The sequence below is a fragment of the Pinus tabuliformis genome, chromosome 9 (assembly GCF_031772625.1).
Source record: "Pinus tabuliformis cultivar Carrire ecotype Pingquan chromosome 9, CPIR1, whole genome shotgun sequence".
Lineage (NCBI taxonomy): Eukaryota > Viridiplantae > Streptophyta > Pinopsida > Pinales > Pinaceae > Pinus > Pinus tabuliformis.
Window position 1 is genome coordinate 1,286,605,304 of NC_142307.1, and position 21,533 is coordinate 1,286,626,836.

At 39.4% G+C, this 21,533-nt stretch overlaps 2 protein-coding genes across 2 annotated transcripts; both read right to left on the minus strand.

Moving 5' to 3' along the window:
* Positions 1 to 11,044: 11,044 nt before the first annotated feature.
* LOC149153283 (uncharacterized) lies at positions 11,045 to 11,572 on the minus strand. The gene has a single exon (XM_089443769.1). The coding sequence runs from the start codon at positions 11,570 to 11,572 to the stop codon at positions 11,045 to 11,047; it is 528 nt and encodes a 175-aa protein (XP_089299895.1).
* A 5,235-nt stretch (positions 11,573 to 16,807) lies between these two features.
* On the minus strand, positions 16,808 to 17,293 carry LOC149153284 (uncharacterized). Its single transcript, XM_089443770.1, has one exon. The coding sequence runs from the start codon at positions 17,291 to 17,293 to the stop codon at positions 16,808 to 16,810; it is 486 nt and encodes a 161-aa protein (XP_089299896.1).
* Between the last annotated feature and the right edge of the window lie 4,240 nt (positions 17,294 to 21,533).

Sequence of the window (21,533 nt, forward strand, 5' to 3'; positions counted from 1 at the left end):
CTTGAGTCAAGTCACCAAGGGAGGAGTGAAAGAAAAATTCTTTTGGTGTGAATCTCAACAGAAGGAATTCACAGAGTTGAAAGATCACCTCTGCTCAGCACCAGTGCTCGCATTACCAGACTTGCAAAAACCATTTGAGGTCAAGACAGATGCCTCTGACAATGCTATTAGGGCAGTCCTTACTCAACATGGGCATCTAGTGGCATATCATAATGAGACACTTTCAGACACAGTCTGGAAGTATCCCACTTATGACAAAGAGATGTATTCCATTGTGCAGGCTTGCCGACAGTGGAAGCATTACATTTTGGGAAAGGAAACGGTCATCCACACAGACCACCGACCCCTGCAGTTCATACAGACCCAAGGGAAATTGTAGAATGATTGCCATCAGAAGTGGTCCACATACTTGCAAAAGTTCCATTTGAATATCAAGTATAAGAAGAGCAACACCAATAATGTTACAAATTGCCTCAGTCGACCACCAATCATGGCGTTAACCACCGTGCTCAAATCTTGTGGGCACGAGACTTTTTATTGGCCACTTCTCTACAAAAGTGACCCAAAATTCGACCACACATACCAGAAATTCTTGAAGGGTCAGCATGTTCCAGATTTTCACCTCCAGGATGCCCTGTTATGCCACTTGGGTCACCTTTGTGTTCCTTCAAGTGAGCATTCCAAGATGATTTGGGAAGCACACTATAGTCAGGCTGCTGGGCATTTTAGGGTCGAGAAAATGGTCGTATTACTACATAAATATTTCTATTGGACGAATCTTCAATAGGATGTCAGGAAGTACATCAGATCATGCACTGCCCGTGTCATTGCCAAACTGACCATTAAGAAGCAAGGCCTCTATACCCCGCTGCCTACCCTAGTCGACCTTGGGAATCCATCTCCATGGATTACATGTCAGGCCTTCCTTCCACTAAGCATGGAAATGACTGTGTTTTTTTGGTCGTCGACAGGTTCTCGAAGATGACCGTTATGGCGGCTTGCAAGAAGAATATCACAGTGGAAGCCACTGCTAAACTCTTCTTTGAACAAGTGTGGGTACACTTTGGGATCCCACAGTCTATCATCTGAGATCAGGACAACAGGTTCCTTAGTACATTTTGGTCCAGTATCTAAATGATGCTGGACACCAAACTCAGTAAGTCCACAGCCTTCCATCCTCAAACTGATGGCCAAACAGAGGTTGTCAACAGGATGATCGTACACATTCTGTGCATGTACAACTCAAAGCATCCATGCACATGGGACGAGAGCCTCCCTTATCTTCAGCACAACTACAACCAGGCTCTCCACAGCTTGACTGGCCACAACCCTTTTCAGGTGGGCTTGGGATTCTAGCCACTATGTCCCATTGATGTGGCCATGCCATTTACAACTACTCATGCAGATTCGACTCATGCCTAGTCCAAAAAAAATAAGGCAAACAACTTCATTGAGAAAATCCAACATATTCGCCAATAGGCCCATGACATTCTGGAGAAATCAAATGACAAGTACAAGCAGTGACATGATCAACATCAGGTGCCACACAAGTTTTAGGTGGGCGATAAAGTCTGGTTGCATTTGCAAAAGGAATGCCTTACCTGAGCCTATTGGAAACTCCGACCACTCTGATATGGTCCTTACACAATTACGAAGGCTGTGGGAGACACGGAATTTGAGCTTAGCATTCCCCCATTCCTTGGCCTGCACCCAATGTTCAATGTGGACTGCCTTCGGCCATACTTTCCACCATTACTAGACACATCTGACATTGTAGAACAACTCAAACCCACAGAGTTAAATCCAAATTGCATGGAACAAGCTGAAACTGATTAGATCATGGACACACAGATCAAGCACACTCACCACCAGAATATCAAACTGTATTGAGTTGTCAAAGCAGGCCAACTCCTTCACCAAGGCAAGTGGCTCACCTAGGACCAAGTTTAGCAAAATTTTCCTCATCTCATGGAGGAATTCAACGCAATGAGGACCATTGCTTTCTAAGGGGGGAGGAATGATCCAAGTTGATATTGATGGCCACCCACCAATTCCACTTGGACCCCCAACATTGCTTCTTTCAGTTTTTCAGTTTCCTTAATTGTAGCACAGTTTACTATTTTTAGCAGTTTTTCGGGTCCTAAACTTTTAGAACCATTTTGAGGCCCTAAACGACATTTTTTGGGAAATATACTGCCAACAATTTTTTAATTAAAAATCATCTTTTCCGTTGTAGTCCTCAGAGAGATCTTTCCAATGGGTTATCATGTGCGTCAAATGGAGATAATATGACCAAGTCGCGACCCCGGGAAGTTGGCTGTCCAACTCACTCCAATGGGGCCCATAAACTCTTCGTGTTACATCTCCTCGGGTTAGGGTTTTGGTTGTTTAGGGTTTGCTTTTATTGTTCAATAATAAAAAGGCCCTTGAGCCTCATTGTAACGCAGTTCAGAGGCATGTAGCTACCACATCTCTTCCATCACCCTAGCTAGTTTATTTCCGTTTCTGTTTGTAAGCATATTGCAGTATTTTACATTAATGAAATGAAGTATTATTTCCACTACATCTCTATGTTTATAGTTATCTCTGTAATTTTTTGCATTCCTGTTTAAATTCGGATTACCAACTCCTATTATTCCATACATTCATCAACCATTCATTAGCTTATCAAAACATGTAAAGAGCCATAGATGATACACATCATATAAACAACATATAACCAAAAAATAACTAGCATATAAACCATGCCAACCCTACCATAATATCACCATCATAATTTCTACAAATATACATGAATCACAATAGAAGACTAAATCTTATTAACATATGCAAATACTAACCAAGTAAGGAACTTTCACGTACCACCCGGCCATAGATTCTGTTGAACCCAATCTCTCTGTCATCCAATCATCCCCACACCATATTCCAAGCATGAATGTGGGATATCATGGAATAAACCAAACAAATCCAAACTAGGTCTTACATAGGACAAACCACCTCAACCCGCAACTAGTGATTCCACCTCACGGTTAGACCTCACTAACACCAACCAAATCGGTCTCTACCCAAGTTTTCCACATCTCTAAGAACTAATAACTCAACCCACAACCTTCTAGGGCTCCAAAGCATTTTTCCAACATGGCTCCAAGGACTAGTAACTCAACCCACTAAGGGATCCAAAGCGTTTGTCCCAACCTAGGCTCTAGGACTAGTAACTCAACCCAAGTTGTTCCAGGGATTCCAGAGCATTTGTTCCAACCCACATCCATAAGGAATTATGAGCACCAACTAGAAAAAAATCAAGTGGAAAAACACACAACGCCATGGCTATCTAGGAAATGGAAAGGCAAGGCTAAAACCACTATCAATCTAGGCAATCCTCCATGCCAATGACAACACATAACTAGAAAACCACATGCATATACCATGCATCCATAAATCAGCAAGGAAATCACACATGCAACCTATTACCTAAAAATAAATCCATATGTAGTTGTTGATCCACCTATTCCCTTATGCTTTCCTATTTTCCCCTGCCTTCTTTCTCCAAATCCAAGTGAATACAAGAGTTCTCCAAGGATGATCCAAGAAAACTCTAAGTTTGCACAAGTAAGAGAGAATGAGAGAATAGAAGAGAGATCCTACCAGAAACTATTGAAAAGCTAGCAACTGATACTCATAAGCCATTTTATCATTGAGGCCTCTATTTTCTTTATTTCCCTTCATTTTTCCTCTCATGCAAATTTGTGACCTTTTATCTCCCTTTTCTCTTATTTTCCTTTATTTCATAAATAAAATGCCAATTATTGCCGCTTTTCCTTTGCCAATTTCGAGAACCATTAATTAATCACAAGTGATACTCATCACTATGTTTTTCCCAACATTCAATTGGTAACATGTGTGCCATGACCTTGGTCTTATTTTTATTTACATAGGAAATCAACCAGGGGTTGTTACAAACCCCTCCCACTTGAGGGAACATCGTCCTCAATTTTCAATGACACCTATAACCAACAAAACAGATGTTTCCCATGGATATTTATAACAAATCTCGGTACCGAATTTACATCATATCATACTGCCATGACCATGACCATCATACCATGAGCACCATACTTCTTATTGGAGCTTTATAACACAACTCAATGTGGTATTTAAATACGTATGCATATACATAAACATAACCAAACACAACATCAAACACATATATCATAATACATAAGCTCAACCAATGAATAGAGAAGGAGGCATCGCCTACATATGATCAACCATCTCCCATGTAGCTTCATCAGGCCCAAAGTGCTTCCACTACACTTTAACTTGCTCGATTTCTTGATTCTGTAGCATGAGCATCTTTCACTACAAAACACACTGATGTTTTGGCTGAAATTCTCCTTTTGGTTTCACCTGTAATATAGACCATTCAATCACATGATCAACATCCTTCATGTATCTTTTAAGTAATGAAAAATGGAAAAATCATGGAATTTCACTATCATAGGCTGTGAAATTCGGTAGTTCATTGGTCCAATTCTCTCAAGGATCTCTAAAATCCCGCAATACCAAGGTGTCAGCTTGGCACATGATCCAATCCTCAAGGAGACCCTCTTGGGATTCATTCATACGTACACATGTTCCCTAACTTGAAACTCCTTAAATACCCTATGCTGATTTTCATAAATCTTATGCATGTCCTGTGCTTCTTTAGATTCTTTTTGATAACCTGTATTTCTTGTTCCATCTCTACCAACATGTTCGGTCCAATAAATAACCTATTCACTAGATCACTCCAACTTATGGGAGTATTACAGATTCACCCATAAAGTGACTCAAACAAACATCTTCAAAGATTATTGATACCCATTGTTATACACAAACTCAACTAGTGGAAGATACTCTTCCCATTTCTGATGTTGATGCATGGCATAAATCCTCAACATGTCCTCAAGAATCCTGTTAACCCTCTCTGTCTATCCATATATATGTGGATTATAAGTTGTACTAAAAGATAACTTTGTCCTCAAACTTACAAACAACACTTTCCAAAATCAGGAAGTGAAACTGGCATCTCCGTCGGATACAATCATCTTAGGAATACCATGTAACCTCACTATCTCCCTAATGAAAATCTGAGCTATCTCACTAGTTGAGTTCATAGACCTAACTACGATTAAATGAGCTACCTTGGTCAACCTATCAACCACAACCATAATAGAATCATGTTGCTTTGATGTCCTTGGCCAACCTGTAATGAAGTCCATGGAAATTACCTCCAATTTCCACTCTAGAATTCGAATAAGATGCAATAAACCACCTAGATGCTTACACTCTAGTTTTACTTGTTGACAATCCAAACATATTGCAACATAATTAGCTACCTCTTTCTTCAAGTTCAGCCAATGGTAGAACTTCTTAATCACTGTCAATGTGTTTTGATAACCTGGGTGACCTAAATACAACTTGACATGAAATTCCCACAAGATAAGCTTCTCGAGCTCGCTATTGTTTGACACATATATCACATCCCTAAATTTGACTAAACCATCTATCGTGAGATGATAATCCACATATTTTTCACCTGTACCCTCTTGTTGTAACTTGTTCTTAAGCTATTGGTACCTGTCATCATGTTGTCCTACCTACAATATCTGCTCCTATAAGTTTGTCCCATATGTACTCATAGCTGCAATGTGATTTACCTGCACTCTTCTGCTAAGAGCATCTGCAACCCTATTCTCTTTACCCTTAATGTACCTGATCTCGAAGTAAAACTCACTAAGCATAGTCAACCACCTAACATACCTAGCATTTAGATTGGGTTAGTCAAATAAGTACCTTAGCCCACTGTGATCACTCATAAAAATGAACCTCTTGCTAAGAATATAGTGTCTCCACATCTTCAATGCATGAAATATTGTTGTCAACTCAAGATCACGAGTCACATAATTCTACTCATGCTAATTCAATTTCCTTGACTCATAGCATAATGCCTATCCTCCCTACATCAGGACTCCACGAAGTCCTCTCTTGCAAGCATCTGTACATACCAAAAACTCTTTATTTGGATATACAATCTTTAGAACTAGAGAATTTTTAAGAAACTGCTTCAACTATTCAAAACTAGCTACACATTCCTCTGTCCATTCATATTTCTTTCATTTTCACTTGAAATATGTAATATGACAGGAAATCCATTAGAAGTTCCTGATGAACCTCCTATAGTAACCTGCTAACCCCATTAATGATCTAAATTCATCCACATTCCTAGGAGTCTCCCACTCCATGATAGCTCTAATATTTTTTTGGGTCCACTACTATACCTTGTTATATGGATTTTTCATCTATGGATAAATACATTTTCCCTAGGTGGGTGACTACACTTAGAACAATAGAAAGAAAGTAGTTTAACCTTTTCTTATAAAAGATAGATGAGATGGAGGAACTTACTTCTTGCCTTTCACTTCCTTGACCTCTTTTGAATCACTCCCATCACTCCCACTTGAACTAAACCCGCTCAAAAGGTACCTGCATCAATAGAAACAGAAACAAGAAATGATCAAAGCATACATGATCTATCTGCTATAAAAAAATGGAATCGAAGACATTGAAACACATAATCGTCACAGATATGAACAATCATATGAGAAAAGGAATAAGCTCTTTATTAATGTAGAAGGAAGAGTATCACCCAATATAGTTCGATCCTATGTCACTCCTCTAGCTTCAGTTCAACCCTCGCCACATCAAAAGCACAACACTCTAGTAGCATAACATTGCTTAACATAAAATCAATTCTCAAACCAACAAAATTTCCTTACAAACTTCAGATTCTAGCCCCCTCGATCACTATGATGAGTGGTCAATTTATAGGAAATGGAGGTGGTTTTGTCATAAATGAGGGTATTGAATGGCCTTCCATACTTGGAGTTAGTTTCCATGGAGCAAGGGATGAGAGGATAGGAGGTTAGGATGCTTAGCCTATCCAATTGCGAGCTCATAAGAGGAGATAAGAGATGGGATCCTTCTAGAATTACCTAGAATGAAGGAATATTCCCTGAACCCTATGAAAATTTCACTCAATCTTGCCCAACATGGGTTAAAGAGGGCCTAAGTGCATTGCAGTGTAGGCCACAGTGGGTCTGCCTTCTTTGCAGTGCATTATCTCAAGGCTTTGGTTGTGCTAGTATCCCAAGGAGGCATTTCAGGAAGGCTTCAGGTTAGGAAACTTTTAAAGAAGGAGGCATTCAATGAGTTGACTTGTCTAGGGCTTGTAACAACTGAATTAGGGTTTTATGAGCCCTAATAGTACTAATTTGAATGTCGGGAGTGATGTGCTCAAATTGACCTATAACAGTTTCCCCCTAAAGCATGAAGTCGAAAATGATAATGTCGAGTGATATGCTTTATGATGTGATGGAGAGGAACAAAAGTAGACATTGACCTGCATCGATTACAATACATAACATCATGATATTTTGAATTTTTTCATGAAATGTTGAGGGAAGGCATACTCATGCTCAGCCTATAAACTTTTCATTACATGTACATAGATAGTCGTCTACAGATATAGACCCATGATAGGATGACCATCTATGTAAAACCATTGTACAGATGATTTAGTACTCTCCTGAAATCACAGGCCAGATGGATGAATCTAGATCTGGGGTCTTCTATCTCATCCAATCATTCGCTCAAGTATGAGTCTAACCATGTGAATATGTGATCTGAAGTTGAACATGGGAAGGCACCATCTGATTACCAGCCAATGATGTAAGCTGTTAATAGATGCGAGAGAAATCACCAATAATGATAATGATTCTCAAGGTACTGTAGTACATTCTGCATGGTGTGAATAAATGTTTTGATGTCAAACACCATACAAAGTCTTTCGGTCGAAGGCCAGTGATGTCAACCTATCACCAGAAGCGAGAAACTTGCCATTGATGTATGCAAGCCTCAAGGTACTGGAAGGTTGTTTCTAAGTCAACTTCTTGGATAATGTGCTGATGTTAACAAGAAGTGACTTATCACAGGAGGGCATTGATGTATCCCACATCAACGAAATGAAACGAGTGTAATGATTTTGGAGACGGAATGTGACTGACGACACAACGTTTTGGAATGGCAGTCATGGAAATGAAGGTTTATGAGTATTGCAAAGGATGTGTTTTACTGAATGACTTCTCTTGAACATGTCAGCGACGCTAAATGAATTGGAGGCATTGACCCAAAACCAAAGTGATGGATGGTGTGATAGAGCATAGGTATGATAACCATCAAGCAGATAACCCAACCCAAATAGTCACTGAGATGAAGTGAAAGTGTCATGCTCAAGAGTGACTTGCTACCAATAAAGTGATTTACCCCTTTTCCCATTTTCCCCAGTCATTGCTGACTAGTACCTCTTTATTTTTTAACAAGATTGAGGAGGATAACATATGCTTGTAGTATAATTCCACCCTTCACGTGAATCCATCGCTATGTGATGTTTTAACAAGTCTAGCGAAGGTGAAACTTAGTCTTGTCATGATGGATAAGTTTGTCGCTATTTGATGTTTGAACGAGTTTAACGATAATGAGAACTCGGTCCTTTTCATGTTTAGAGAGTTTGAAAATGGAAAAAAAGAAAACTCCACAAGTTATTTTTCACAAATTTGTCTCTCAAGTCCAAAAAAGCATAAAATAATACAAGAGAGAACCTATTGACCATGTTCGATCAATGTATTCCTTTTTTAGAAGTAATCTATTTCAGTCTGGAAAAAGGTTAAACTTATACTGAGTAGATGTCATTTCCAATCCGTTTAAGAGCTAAAAGGACAAGTGCTCAACAATCTTTTCATATTTCAAGAGTCTGAAAAGAGCTTAAAGAGGACTCCACTTAGAGGAACGAGCAGTGTCTAGGATAACAACTAGTTTTAGTGATTCTTCTCAAAACACGTTGATTTATGTGAAGAGGCTGGCTAATAAGACCACTCATTGCAACTGTTCCTAAAAAATGGTAAAACAACCAAGTGAAAGCGTATGATCGGCCAAGTAGATAGTGACAATGGAAGGAGAAAAACCAAGGCTCATCTGATGGAAGAGGCTGAAAGAATGACAATCACAAGGGTTAGAATGGAGATGGGTTTATTTTTACACAAGCTTGAACCATAGGGAAATATGCTTGGATTCAGTGGGTTAGAATGGAGTTGGGTTCACTTTTACACAAGATTCAAACGAAAAACTATGCTTGGATTTAGTTTTATTTTTACACAAGCTTGAAATGAAAAACTATGCTTGGATTGGTTTACATGCCCCCAACATGATGACTCGATTCTAGGTGCATGCCCCCCAAGCTTCATTGGATTCACCTAAGTAGACTACTCGTGGCTGTCAGGTGGATGAAATGAAGGTTCATTTACGAGATCAAGTGAAAGATTGGGTTGGGATTTTACAAGATCTTAGGGTTTGATGGGCCCTAGTAGTACTGATCTGAATGTCGGGAGTGATGTGCCCAAATAGACTTATAACACACCTTCCTTAGAAACAACATGCCCCAAGTAATGAACTTATGATTGAAATAAACTACACTTACTAAGTTTGGAATACAAATGATGCTCTCTTAGCAATCTCAACATTGTTGTTAGATGTTCTGCATGCTCTTCCTCATTCTTATAATCTATCAATATGTCATCAATGAACACTATCACAAACTTTTCCATATAATGATGAAACACACTATTCATCAAATACGTGAAAGTAGTTTAAGCATTAGTCAAACCAAAAGGAACCATAAAAAATTCATAATGCCCATACCTAGTCCGAAAAGTTGTCTTGTAGATGTCCTATTCTTTGATGCATACCTGATGATATAATGGTCTCAAATAAATCTTTGAGAACATTGGTTCTCCCTTCGACTGATCAAACAAGTCATCAATCTGCAGCAAAGGGTACATGTTCTTAATTGTCACCTTGTTCAACTATTTGTAATCAATACACAATCTATGAGTGCCATCATTATTCTTCACAACTAATACTGGTGCACCCTAAGGCAACATACTTGGCCTAATGTATCCCTTATCAAACATTTCCTTCACCTACAACTTCAGTTCCACCAACTCTGGAGTGCTAATCCTATAAGGTGCCTTCGATGGTGGTGCTGCTCCTAGCATCAACTCAATAGAAACATCCACTTCCCTATGAGGTGGTAACTCTGAAATCTTTGCTGGAAATACATCTTGAAACTGCTGCAAAATTAGATACCTCTTCAATACTTCGACATCCTCAACGTCCTTCCCTTTGTCACTAGAAATATGAGCTGCGAACAATACACATCCTTTCCTGCTATTGCACTTTTCCTGCATAGTAGTAACCATTCTTATTGATGTAGAATTATATCTACCCTGTAAGATTCTATTCTCTTCATCATCATACAAGCACTTGATAAACTTATTATATAAATCTACCTTAGTCCCATGAATATACAACCAATCCATACTTAACATTATACTATATGATCCAAATGGAAGCACATTTAGATATGTTGATGTAGACATATTGTTTGGCTCAAATGCAAAAGATCTTACCCAATTATGAACTCTTTTCTTAGTACCTGTATCCAAATGCACGAACCAAGACTCTACATGCACTTCTTTATTCAAGAAACACTTATCCACTAGGTTAGGACTAATATAACTATAGTTAGATCCAGGGTAAATCAAAATAGAAGAAAATTGATCACAAATCTTACCTTCCATCTAGATATTAGATGTTTGATGATCAACTTTCCTATTATCCAATGTTGCATAAATTCAAGGAATACCCTATCCAACACCCCCAACTATTTGTGCCTCCTGAGAACTATAGATATGCAGTCTACCACCTTGATGTTGTGACAATCTCTCATACAATGATTCTTTCCATAATTCTAACACTACAAAGGCTTCCTTCCATCACCCTTGTTTTCCTCCTCAAACCGAAATCCATGTCCTCTATCAACTACATTGAATTTCTTGTACGATGTTTCATTTTCCTTTTCATCTATACCCTGAGGTTTTACTCTCTTCTAAGCCCACTTTCCTTTATTCTTCTCATTACCTTTCCAATCCTTCTTAGACCCAGTCTTGTGCTTCGATTTCTCATAACAATGCTTCAACTTTCTGATAGCTTCCTCCACCAATCTAATCTCATCAAACTCAATCTTATCTTTGAATGACACTGACAACCCACTGATGAATATCTGAATCTTTTCTTTCTCCACCTTAATATAAGGAGCATATCTCAACAACTCTAAGAATTTACTAGTATACTCCTCCTCATTCATAGATCCAAATTTCAACTCAGAGAAATTATTTAACCTATCATCATATATTTCAGATAGATACTTCTTCCTAAAAAGTATCTCGATCTCACTCCAAGTCAGCTCCTCTTCTCGAATGTCTCTGACATTTTTCAAATATTCCCACCAAATGTCTACTTTTCCTTTAAGACTGAAAGTAGCTATCCTGGATTTCATATTTTCTAAATAATCATGCAATCTGAAAAACTTATTCTTCCCAAGAAACCAAGATTTTGCATCTTGTGACTTCTTCATTTCTCCATCAAATGTAGGAGGATTTTATTTCTTGAAATTCTCTGGCAATTACTGCTTTTCGCTCCTCCTATATAGATGGTGGTGGTGATGTCGACGATGTCTCTATGAAAAAAAACTAGAATAGAACCCATGGTCATTACCCCTCATGCTAGGTGTATCCAAGAACCTACCATCTCTAACTATGTCATCCTTATCAAACCTATATCCTAATTGAGACTTGTTTCCATATGCCCCATTGGTCCTTTCCTCTTGTCCATGACTAATCCTAAGCTATCCCTATCTCTACAAATATGATAAACTCTAAAGAATCACTACACTAACTTCCACTTTTTTTCCTATGCTCTAGGAAATATTTCCTGTGCTCTGGGAAATATTTCCTGTGACTAAATGATCTTATCATTATTTGCCTTAAAACTTCTGATATTTTCTTTAAAACTTCTCAATGTATCTTCTATATCAGGGGAGTACTCATCACCATGTTGTTCATCTGATCTATAGGGAGAATCACGTGAAATGTAGTCCACCATTTTTCTATTCATCTTGATATTCTACTTCTTGCGAACATGCCATGTCAGATAAACCAGGTATAAACATGATCAAACATACCTTAGTGAAGTTCAGGGAGGCTATCTCATCTACATAAGAAATCCAAATCACCACAACATATGTATATATAATGAAATCAACATATCAATCGTCTCAACATCAAGATCACAACAACACAAGATGAAAACAATGACTATCACACTACATGCATAGAAAAACATATACAACTAACATGCATGCATAAAAAACACATTCTGCCCATCCATTCCAAGTGTTGAACCTGGGAGCTCTAATACCACCCTGTAACCCACCCGCCCACATTTACCCAATTTCACCACCTTGCCTAGTTAAACATGAGATGAAGAGTTACTATGACATGACCCAACCTCCAAGTTCTAGTTATGAAATTGGGGTTGACTATTAATGATAAACTGACAACTCCAAAGGCTACAGGAGACTCAGGGGCCAAAGAACTACCCCACGTGACCAAAACCTAAGTTTGGGATCCTTTCACACAAGTTAAACCCCAAATTTATGCATGAAAAGGCCTCCATACAGCTGAAGGACTCCAACCACAATGACAAGCCTGCCTGAGTGTGGTTGTGAACCAAATTGTCTAGTTCAAAGGGTGAGATCCCGAGATCTAAGACACAATTCTAGGTCAGCCTCCAGACCACTGCCCAAAACTTCTTGAAACTTCTCATAATTATAATTAACATGACAACAAGGATAAACATATAAATTTGAGTCATAAACTTGACCTAGACTGACCATAAAATACTAGTCATTTTGTCAAACACATGGAAAACATGTAAGCTATAGGTCATGAATGCATATATGATTATAAAAGTTTGAGATTCATCTAAGAATCACAGAGAAGGCCCTATTCCCTCTCCACATAGTTGCAACAACACTTATTATTCCATACATTCATCAACCATTCATTAGCTTATCAAAACATGTAAAGATCCATATATGATACACATCATATAAACAACATAAAACCAAAAAACACCATCATATAAACCATGCCAACTCAACCATAATATCACCAGCATAATTACCACAAATATACATGAATCATAATAGAATAATATCTCTTATCAACATATGAAAATACTAATCAATTCAAGGACTTCCACATACCACCCGACCATAGATTGGGTTGAATCAAATCTCTCTTTTAGCTAATCACACCTATGCCATATTCCAAGCATGAATGTGGGATCTCATGGAATAAACCAAACAAAACCAAACCAGGACTTCTAGAGGCCAAACCACCTCAACCCTCAACTAGTGATTCTACCTCATGGTCAAACCTCACTAACACCAGCCATATTGGTCTCTACCCAAGTTGTCCATGGTTCCAGGAACTAGTAACTCAACCCACAATCTTTCAAGGCTCCATAATGTTTGTCCAACCCGACTCCAAGGACTAGTAACTCAATCCACCAAGGGTTCGAGAGAATTTTCCCCAACCTAGGCTCTAGGACGAATAACTCAACCCAACTTGTTCCAAGGCTTCCAAAGCATTTGTTCCAACCCATGGCCATAAGGAATTATGAGCACCAACCATAAAAACATCAAGTGGAAAAACCCACAACACCATGGCTATCTACAAAATGGAAAGGAGAGGCTAAACCCACTATTAATCCAGGAAATTCTCCGACATCCATCTTGGAATTCGTGTCCCATGACCTTGGTCTTATTTTTATTTGCATAGGAAATGAACCCGGGGTTGTTACATTTTGACATCTATACTAGCATATATATATAAATATAGCATCAATATATATATATATACTATCCTAGTATTTGTACTAGTAATATAATGACATATATACAACATAAATATATCTATACATGTATCTATGTTTGTGCTATGTTAGTACAAACATTAGTATATATACCAACATAATATGTTAGTATATATACCATACTAGTATGCTATACTAGATATGTTTACTATAATACTATATTAGTAGTCTATGTATATTATAATATTACCATATTAGTATCATCTCTCTCTCCCTCAAGCTCTACTCATTTATCCCTTCATCCATCCCTCCCCCTCTACCTGCATACCCCACCTCCTTTCTCCCTCTCCCTCTACCCCTCTATCCTTCCCTCCCATTATATCCCTTCTCTTTGTTGTCTCCTTTACTGCCTCTCTTTCTCTCTCTATTTCCCCAACTTATTTTCATTTTTCCTTCCTCCCTCTCTCTCACTCCCTCTCACCCTCCCTCCCTCTCTTACCTTATCTCTATGAGCCCCCAACTCTCTCTCTTCCATGATAATGCATTATTATAATAGTGTATGATATATGTTAATATTCACTTATACATAGTAGAAAGTAGTATATATGACAACATTTATGCATGTCAATATATATACTAGTATATATTACAGATTATGATGCTATATAAGATAAAATTACAGACAGTCAATATATTCTATATATTCTTGAATGATTACACACATATTTATACAATCAGTAGTCTTAAGATAGGAATGCTATCTTAGACGTACAGTAGTGTGGTTGAGAGATTATCTCAACCACACACTAAGCTAGGAGAAACTAAATTCCTATTACATAGGAATAAACTCCTCAAATAGAAAAATACAACCATAGACAAGTAGGAATTAATTATTTCCAACTCCCCCCCTAATGACTACCAGTCGCGCCAGTTGGCCTTCCTGGCATTGCTGTTAGCGCGAAAAAACGCCAATCCCCTTCTACTCAGAAAAAAAAAACATCTGAGTCCGAGCCAGGTGTTCTGCAGTCCACCTGCTCCTACGAGCACAAAGCTCCCGTGTACACACAGCCACAAAGGCACCTCAAGCCACATAGGCGATTCAGCCACAAAGGCACTTCAGTCACAAAGACTATATAGATGGTTTCTGGCTCACCACCAACCATTCAGCCACAAAGGCAAGCTGCCACCACCGGGCAAGTCCGATTTACCACCACCGGGCAAATCCGCCAACTTCAATATGCCACCACCGGGCAAAACACTGATCTGCTTCCACCGAGCAGAAATCTCCACGTGCCACCACCGGGCAACTCCTGTAGCCACTAAGGCTCTATAGATGGTTTCTGGTTCACCACCAACCGTCACATTACAGTGACAAAAGATGGTTTCAGGCTGACCACAAACCATTACAAAGTGGTTTTGAGATCACCACGAACTTTCAAATGCCTTTACAAGGCTTACATTCAACATTTGGAGTTTTTGGTACATACAATGACTATTACAATCACATGCTAGGGAGTCTATTCCACAAACCACACTAAAACAAAAAAAAATCTACTTTGTTGTCCGCCATAGACGTTGTCGTTGCTCCTTTGATATCATTGTTGCACAAAATTAATATTTGGTGCAATTCAACCTTGTTACCCACCACATTTGCATCATCTTTCTGATTTAATTGTCTTGGCTTTACTTGCATGATTTGTTAGAGTAGCTAATTCTAACAAAATCACTCCATTGAGTTAGCTAAGCTCAATGATTATAATTCCAAAACATTTATAAATACCACATTTTACTGTTGCAGTGGCAGCGTATTACCAAAGAAATTCGAACGCAACTATTATGGCTTGTCCATCACCATGCTAACCGGCCCTCATTTCAAACTGATGGCCTCCAAAGAACCTTGCCAAGTGAAAGAAATCCTCCGCCCAGGCTTTCTCTGCCTCCAGGGAAGTTTCCGGTGCTTCGATCTCGTAGATTGAAACTCACACAGGTCGGCCTCCAGCTCGACCTCCATACACAGCTTGGCAGCGGCTACACCGATCTCAACGGCCACTGTGAGCACGTACCTTCGGCCCCTTCGTTCCAGATCCACACTTCCTTTGCAGCAGATCGGGTCTCCACGCTCACCGCACCATTAATGGACAACTGTTGTTAGACCTCCATACCCATTTCAATTCTTCTCTGACCTTCCAGTTTCCTCCCTGATCAGAAGAAGCCAGTATGTCTGCATATTCACCAACGACGTTTCCTGGCACTGCAGAATGGCGGCCATCGCACTGACTGGCATATGGATCTCCAGCCCAATTCCATGGAAGATGCCGCGGAGTTGAATTGTACACCCAACGCCCTGACTCACTGAAGCAATCGAGGTAAACCCTGAAGGATTCCACCGATTTTCCTTTTAATGTCGTACCCCGAATTCTTGGCAGTTTTCCGGCAGTTCTCTCGGAGTTGGCACGAATTTCTGAGAAATAAATATCCTGCACACGGCCACGATTAACGCCCACAGACATTCTCTGCCCATTCTCTTGTGCCTTAATATTACATTTTAATGAAGCCTTTCCAGGCAACCCGACTACGGAATTGGCCTTCGCGTATAGGCTAGGGTCACAATTTTCGTGCAAGAACAACCAAGTGCTCCCAGTAAATAGGATCCCTAATAAAAATGTGAATGCAACCAGGGGCTTAGTGCTGAATCCAACATCAGCCATCGACTTCTTCTGAGGCCTGGCATCCCTGCGGTCCTCAAATTCAATGAATGCAAAGCCAGGTGGTTTACGAGCTACCCATACACTGCGCAGAACGCCATAGACTCTGAACTCGTCCTCCAGTTCCCGCTCGGTTACCCGGGGATCCAAGTTCCCCACGTACACCCGCGACATTGCCTCATCACGGATCCCCGATCTTCCATTCTCCTCTGATATCTGTTATTTCGTCAAAGGAAATAATCCTGAAAGCACTCCACTGCATGAAGAGCACTCCAACGACTGTCTTGGGTGATTGCAGTCTTGACAACATCTAATTCATATATGTCCGCAATACACAGAATGCTTTCCAAATTTTCAATGTTAATAATGTTTTCAATTATGAAATTTTGAAATGTAGAGAGTAGGAAATCGATCTGGTATTGCTGGCACAGCCGAATAATCATCTCGGCTTTTACCTCACCATTTTCTTGGAAATCCTTTGCATCTATCTGGGCCTTATAAAGGAATTTTAAGAATATGGCCACTGCTTCTTTGTTCACGTCCTCCAGCCTTATTACCATGCTCCTCGACTCTTGCATGCCTGAATTTAACATCGCCTTGAAAACAATAGATCGACCTGACAGAATTGAACTGTGGGCAACGAATCGCCCACCATCTAGTGTAAGTAGAACGACGTCCGCAGAGGAGTCATACCCGGGAACCGAATCCCTCATTGTTAGAAACTGAATTCTAGCCTCGAGAGACTTCAGTTCGGACTTCAGGGATTCATTTTCTTGCGTGGAGTTCTTCGTACCTGCCGCCTTGGCTTCTCAAGCATGAAATCGTGGACTGTACTAATCCAGCAATACACGAGCCCCTGATCAATACCGAGCTTACTCTTATCCGTCAGTCCTTCAAACCGAATTTTGTCCAGCGCATCGGACGAATTGCTGAGCCTCGATCCCACGACGCCCTGCTGGAAGCGGGCATCGTCACGCTCCACAGGATCCTAACATCGATCCCAATCTGCCACCATCATCCGCATCACTTGAGGGAGGGGCGTTCTCCTCCGTCCTCGAAAAAACGAGAGCCAATGCAGCGCATCCTCGTAGATATCTTCTGCTGGATCTGGAACAATGTCTCCACTGACACTATCAATCGCTTCGGCAAGCTGGTTCCACTTCTCCTCCCCAATCCGCTTCACCAACCGATCACCGTCGGCATCGTCCCCAAGAAACAGGTCCCCGGTATCATCATCCGCAGAAATCTTCCCCGCATCGCCCCGGGCACGGCCCCGTCCCCAGCGCCTGATGCTGCCGCTTTGCAGCGACCTGCCAGCAGGAACCGCACGATCCCTGATTTTTAACCTCGGTCACAGCTCCCTTCTCTCTCCAATCGAACTCCTCGGTATGCGGATTCCCAGCCTTGAAGCTGAGGATCTGGGCCTTCCTCCCGCCATATGTCCACCAGATCTAATATCCCTCAAATGAATTCTGATCGAGTTGAAAGACCCCAAACTATAAGAAGAGTACCAAACATACTCATTCGCCCTGGCTTCAAGAGGGCTACAAAAGCACCTGCAACTGCAACGTAGCTACCTGCTAACACCTCAAGGCGCTGAAGATCCATGACTGCTTGATGTATAGAATTTGATCAGCGTCAAACCTTCTTTTAAAAGGTACCATCAACGAGTTGATGCCACACCAACTTAACTTTTCAAGGGCTTCAGCAATCCCCAAATCACGTGCTTCTTGTCGGACAGATTGATACTTAGTTCACGCGATATTGCCTTCTTCCACGGATGCTTCACGCAGTGCTGGCCTTGATTGTTCGGCGTCAATCAAGACCAGACCTTCTCGGCCTCACACCTGCTCGGCCTCAATCAAGCAATTCAGATCCAACACGCTGTCGGATTGATGCTCACCAACAGGCATCCAACGCGGCCTCCTCCACGCAGCTGCAATTTCACGCAGAGATTTTGGCGATCTTGCAGAGATCCAAAATGTTCTCAACTGTTTGTCCAAGCACGCAGGCTTTTCAAACAACACGCAATGTAGTTTTTTTTCTCAGCTCAAGATCGGCGCGTCTTATCACCACGTAATCATGAAGGTCTTCGCGTAGTTCCACACTGTGGGGTCGGCTCAGCAACAATAAAAAAAAATTGATGGACAAACAAACATATACTACACTCTTTATTTTCCCTCAGCCCAGGAGGGGCCAAGCCCAGGAGGGGCCAGGCCCTCACAGGCTCTGATACCAAGATAAAATTACAGACAGTCAATATATTCTATATATTCTTGAATGATTACACACATATTTATACAATCAGTAGTCTTAAGATAGGAATGCTATCTTAGACGTACAGTAGTGTGGTTGAGAGATTCTCTCAACCACACACTAAGCTAGGAGAAACTAAATTCCTATTACATAGGAATAAACTCCTCAAATAGAAAAATACAACCATAGACAAGTAGGAATTAATTATTTCCAACTATATATACTTTCAATATATACCAACATATTATGTCAATATGTATATTAGCGTATATATTAGTATTTATACTAGTATACATAGTATGAATTATATATCGACATATATATTGACATGCATAAATGTTGGTATATATATTCCTTTATACTACATATACACAAATATTAACACATATAATACACTAGTATATTATATATATACCACTATCAATATACAATAGTATACATACAAACATCAATATTGAAATACTTATACACATACCAATTTTTTTCTTCAACAAAGGCATGTTATTTCAAATTAAAAAACAAACATTACATTCCCTCATAAATAATCATATGAAGGAAAAAAACATAGAAATACATTGTTAAATGGATTCATAATGCTTGTTTATGTGTTTTTCCTCATGATGATCAATTTTCAAGGAGATTGTTTATGAGATGATGTGATGATTGATATCTAATTTAGAATTGTATGCACCTTTTTTGAAACTAGAAATTGTTATGTAAATTAGTATTTTGATATATATGTTGGTATGTCTATTAGTATATATTGACACTAGTATATATATATATATATATATATAGAGAGAGAGAGAGAGAGAGAGAGAGAGAGAGAGAGAGAGAGGGAGAGACTAATTACACCTTGAACCACCACAAATGACCTCTTGAAGGCATAGTTTACCTCCAAATAGGAGTATAGGCATCATTAGCATTTTTAATCACTAGATATGGGTCTAGGGGCCCTAAACATGATGAGGGGAGAAAACATGAACCTTAGGAAGAAAGCTCCTCTCTATCTAGGTCCAAGAAGGATGCGTAAAAAAACACATACATGCCCTCTTAAGAGTATAGCATATTGTGATATCCCCTAGGTAACATACCTCATTGTAAATAATTGTAATTAATTAAAAGGTTGGGAGGAAGGGACACATATTTCTAATTGCTTGAGGAAGAAGGTTGCTTGAGGAATGGGCTATTTTAAATATCATTCCTAGTTGGCTAAGTGGTTTAAATGGGTTGACTATGCCATAAATTAATCGAAAGAGGAAAGGATGGGACTAGGTGTCTATCAATTCTGACAGCAAGCAAGAAAGGGACAAAAAATTAAAGGTGGTATGGGTTGCGTTGTCCTAGGTATTTGAATAGAATGGAGTTGGGAAAAAGACAAAAAAATAGTCTGTTTGGAAGGACACACACTCTCATGAACACGTGCATACACATATGCAATAAAGAAAAAAATGGATAACCCACTATCTCATTCCTACACGCGTGGAGGCAGTCGAATAGAACGCACGGTGAATAATACTTCAAGAAAAATTCATCCAAGGGTGGAGGTGAGAGCACAGAGAAGGAAGCGAACATAATTCACAATTGTCAAAATCTAGAGAGACAAAACTAGTTGAAGAACCCTCATAGAGGCTTGTTGGGTGAAATCATTATAGAGAGAATTGCCTTTCCTATAACACTGAAGAACCCACTAGAAGCTTGTGGATTGTTGAACCTATTGAAATGGGAAGAGTCACTCAGGTGCTTGTGAGAGGTTATGAACCACCATGAGTTACCTTGGGGATAAAAATCTAGTTCTTGACTCACTGATGAACCACTTGTAGGAGTGATCTCCTTACCCATCAATATATTATCCATTGATGAACCTTCCTTAATGTGGATTGTCCTCTCTTGAAAGTGAGTTGAGATTCATTGTACTATGATGTCCTAGCATGGATGTTTATTTTGTCTAAAGAATCAAACGAGACTGAGTGGAAGCTTGTGTGGTTAGTGTATGAAGGTAGAGTGTCCTTGTGACATCCTATTTCAGTTGTTTATATTTTTTTAAGTTTCCTTCAAAATTAGTCCACCTCAAGCACTGGATTATGAATAAGGTGTGGCAAATATAAGTAACATTGATTGTAGCTTGCCTATTGTTGCATGGAGAGTTAGAGTCCCAATTTAGTTTCCAGATATATTATAAGCTAAGTATGCTCATATGTTTTGTTCTTGTGGTCATTATTAGGTCTCTGTTATTTACATCAAAATAATGTTATGTTGATGTTGAGGAGTATTTTTTCTTTCATAAATGAGGAATGACAATGTTATGTGTCAAGAAATTATGAATCATTCATTTCTTGTGGACATTTTGAGCGTGGAATAAATTAAAACTATTAGATAACAAAGAGATATAAATCTCTTAACGAACACTTATTAAAAATGACCTATTAGTATCTCTAGTTATTGTGTTAATGACTAGTAGATGTTAATAATAAGGAATGTGGAATTCCTTTATAGAAATGCTCTGAAAAATCTATCAAAGATGTTGTATTCATGTAAATTATCCAGAGTATGTGGGATCATATACATGACCTATGTGTGATGATGTAGATGACCTATAATAACTAATTAGTTGGCGGTATGAAATGATGGGGCAAAGGGCCATGGTTTATAGATTGCATACTAAAAAATATTAGCATTCTTATCTATATATGTGTA

Bases quoted from the DNA above. Each gene is read 5' to 3' on its own strand.
- LOC149153283 (XM_089443769.1), bottom strand. From the start codon at position 11,572: ATGAAGAAGTCACAAGATGCAAAATCTTGGTTTCTTGGGAAGAATAAG.
- LOC149153284 (XM_089443770.1), bottom strand. From the start codon at position 17,293: ATGAGGGATTCGGTTCCCGGGTATGACTCCTCTGCGGACGTCGTTCTA.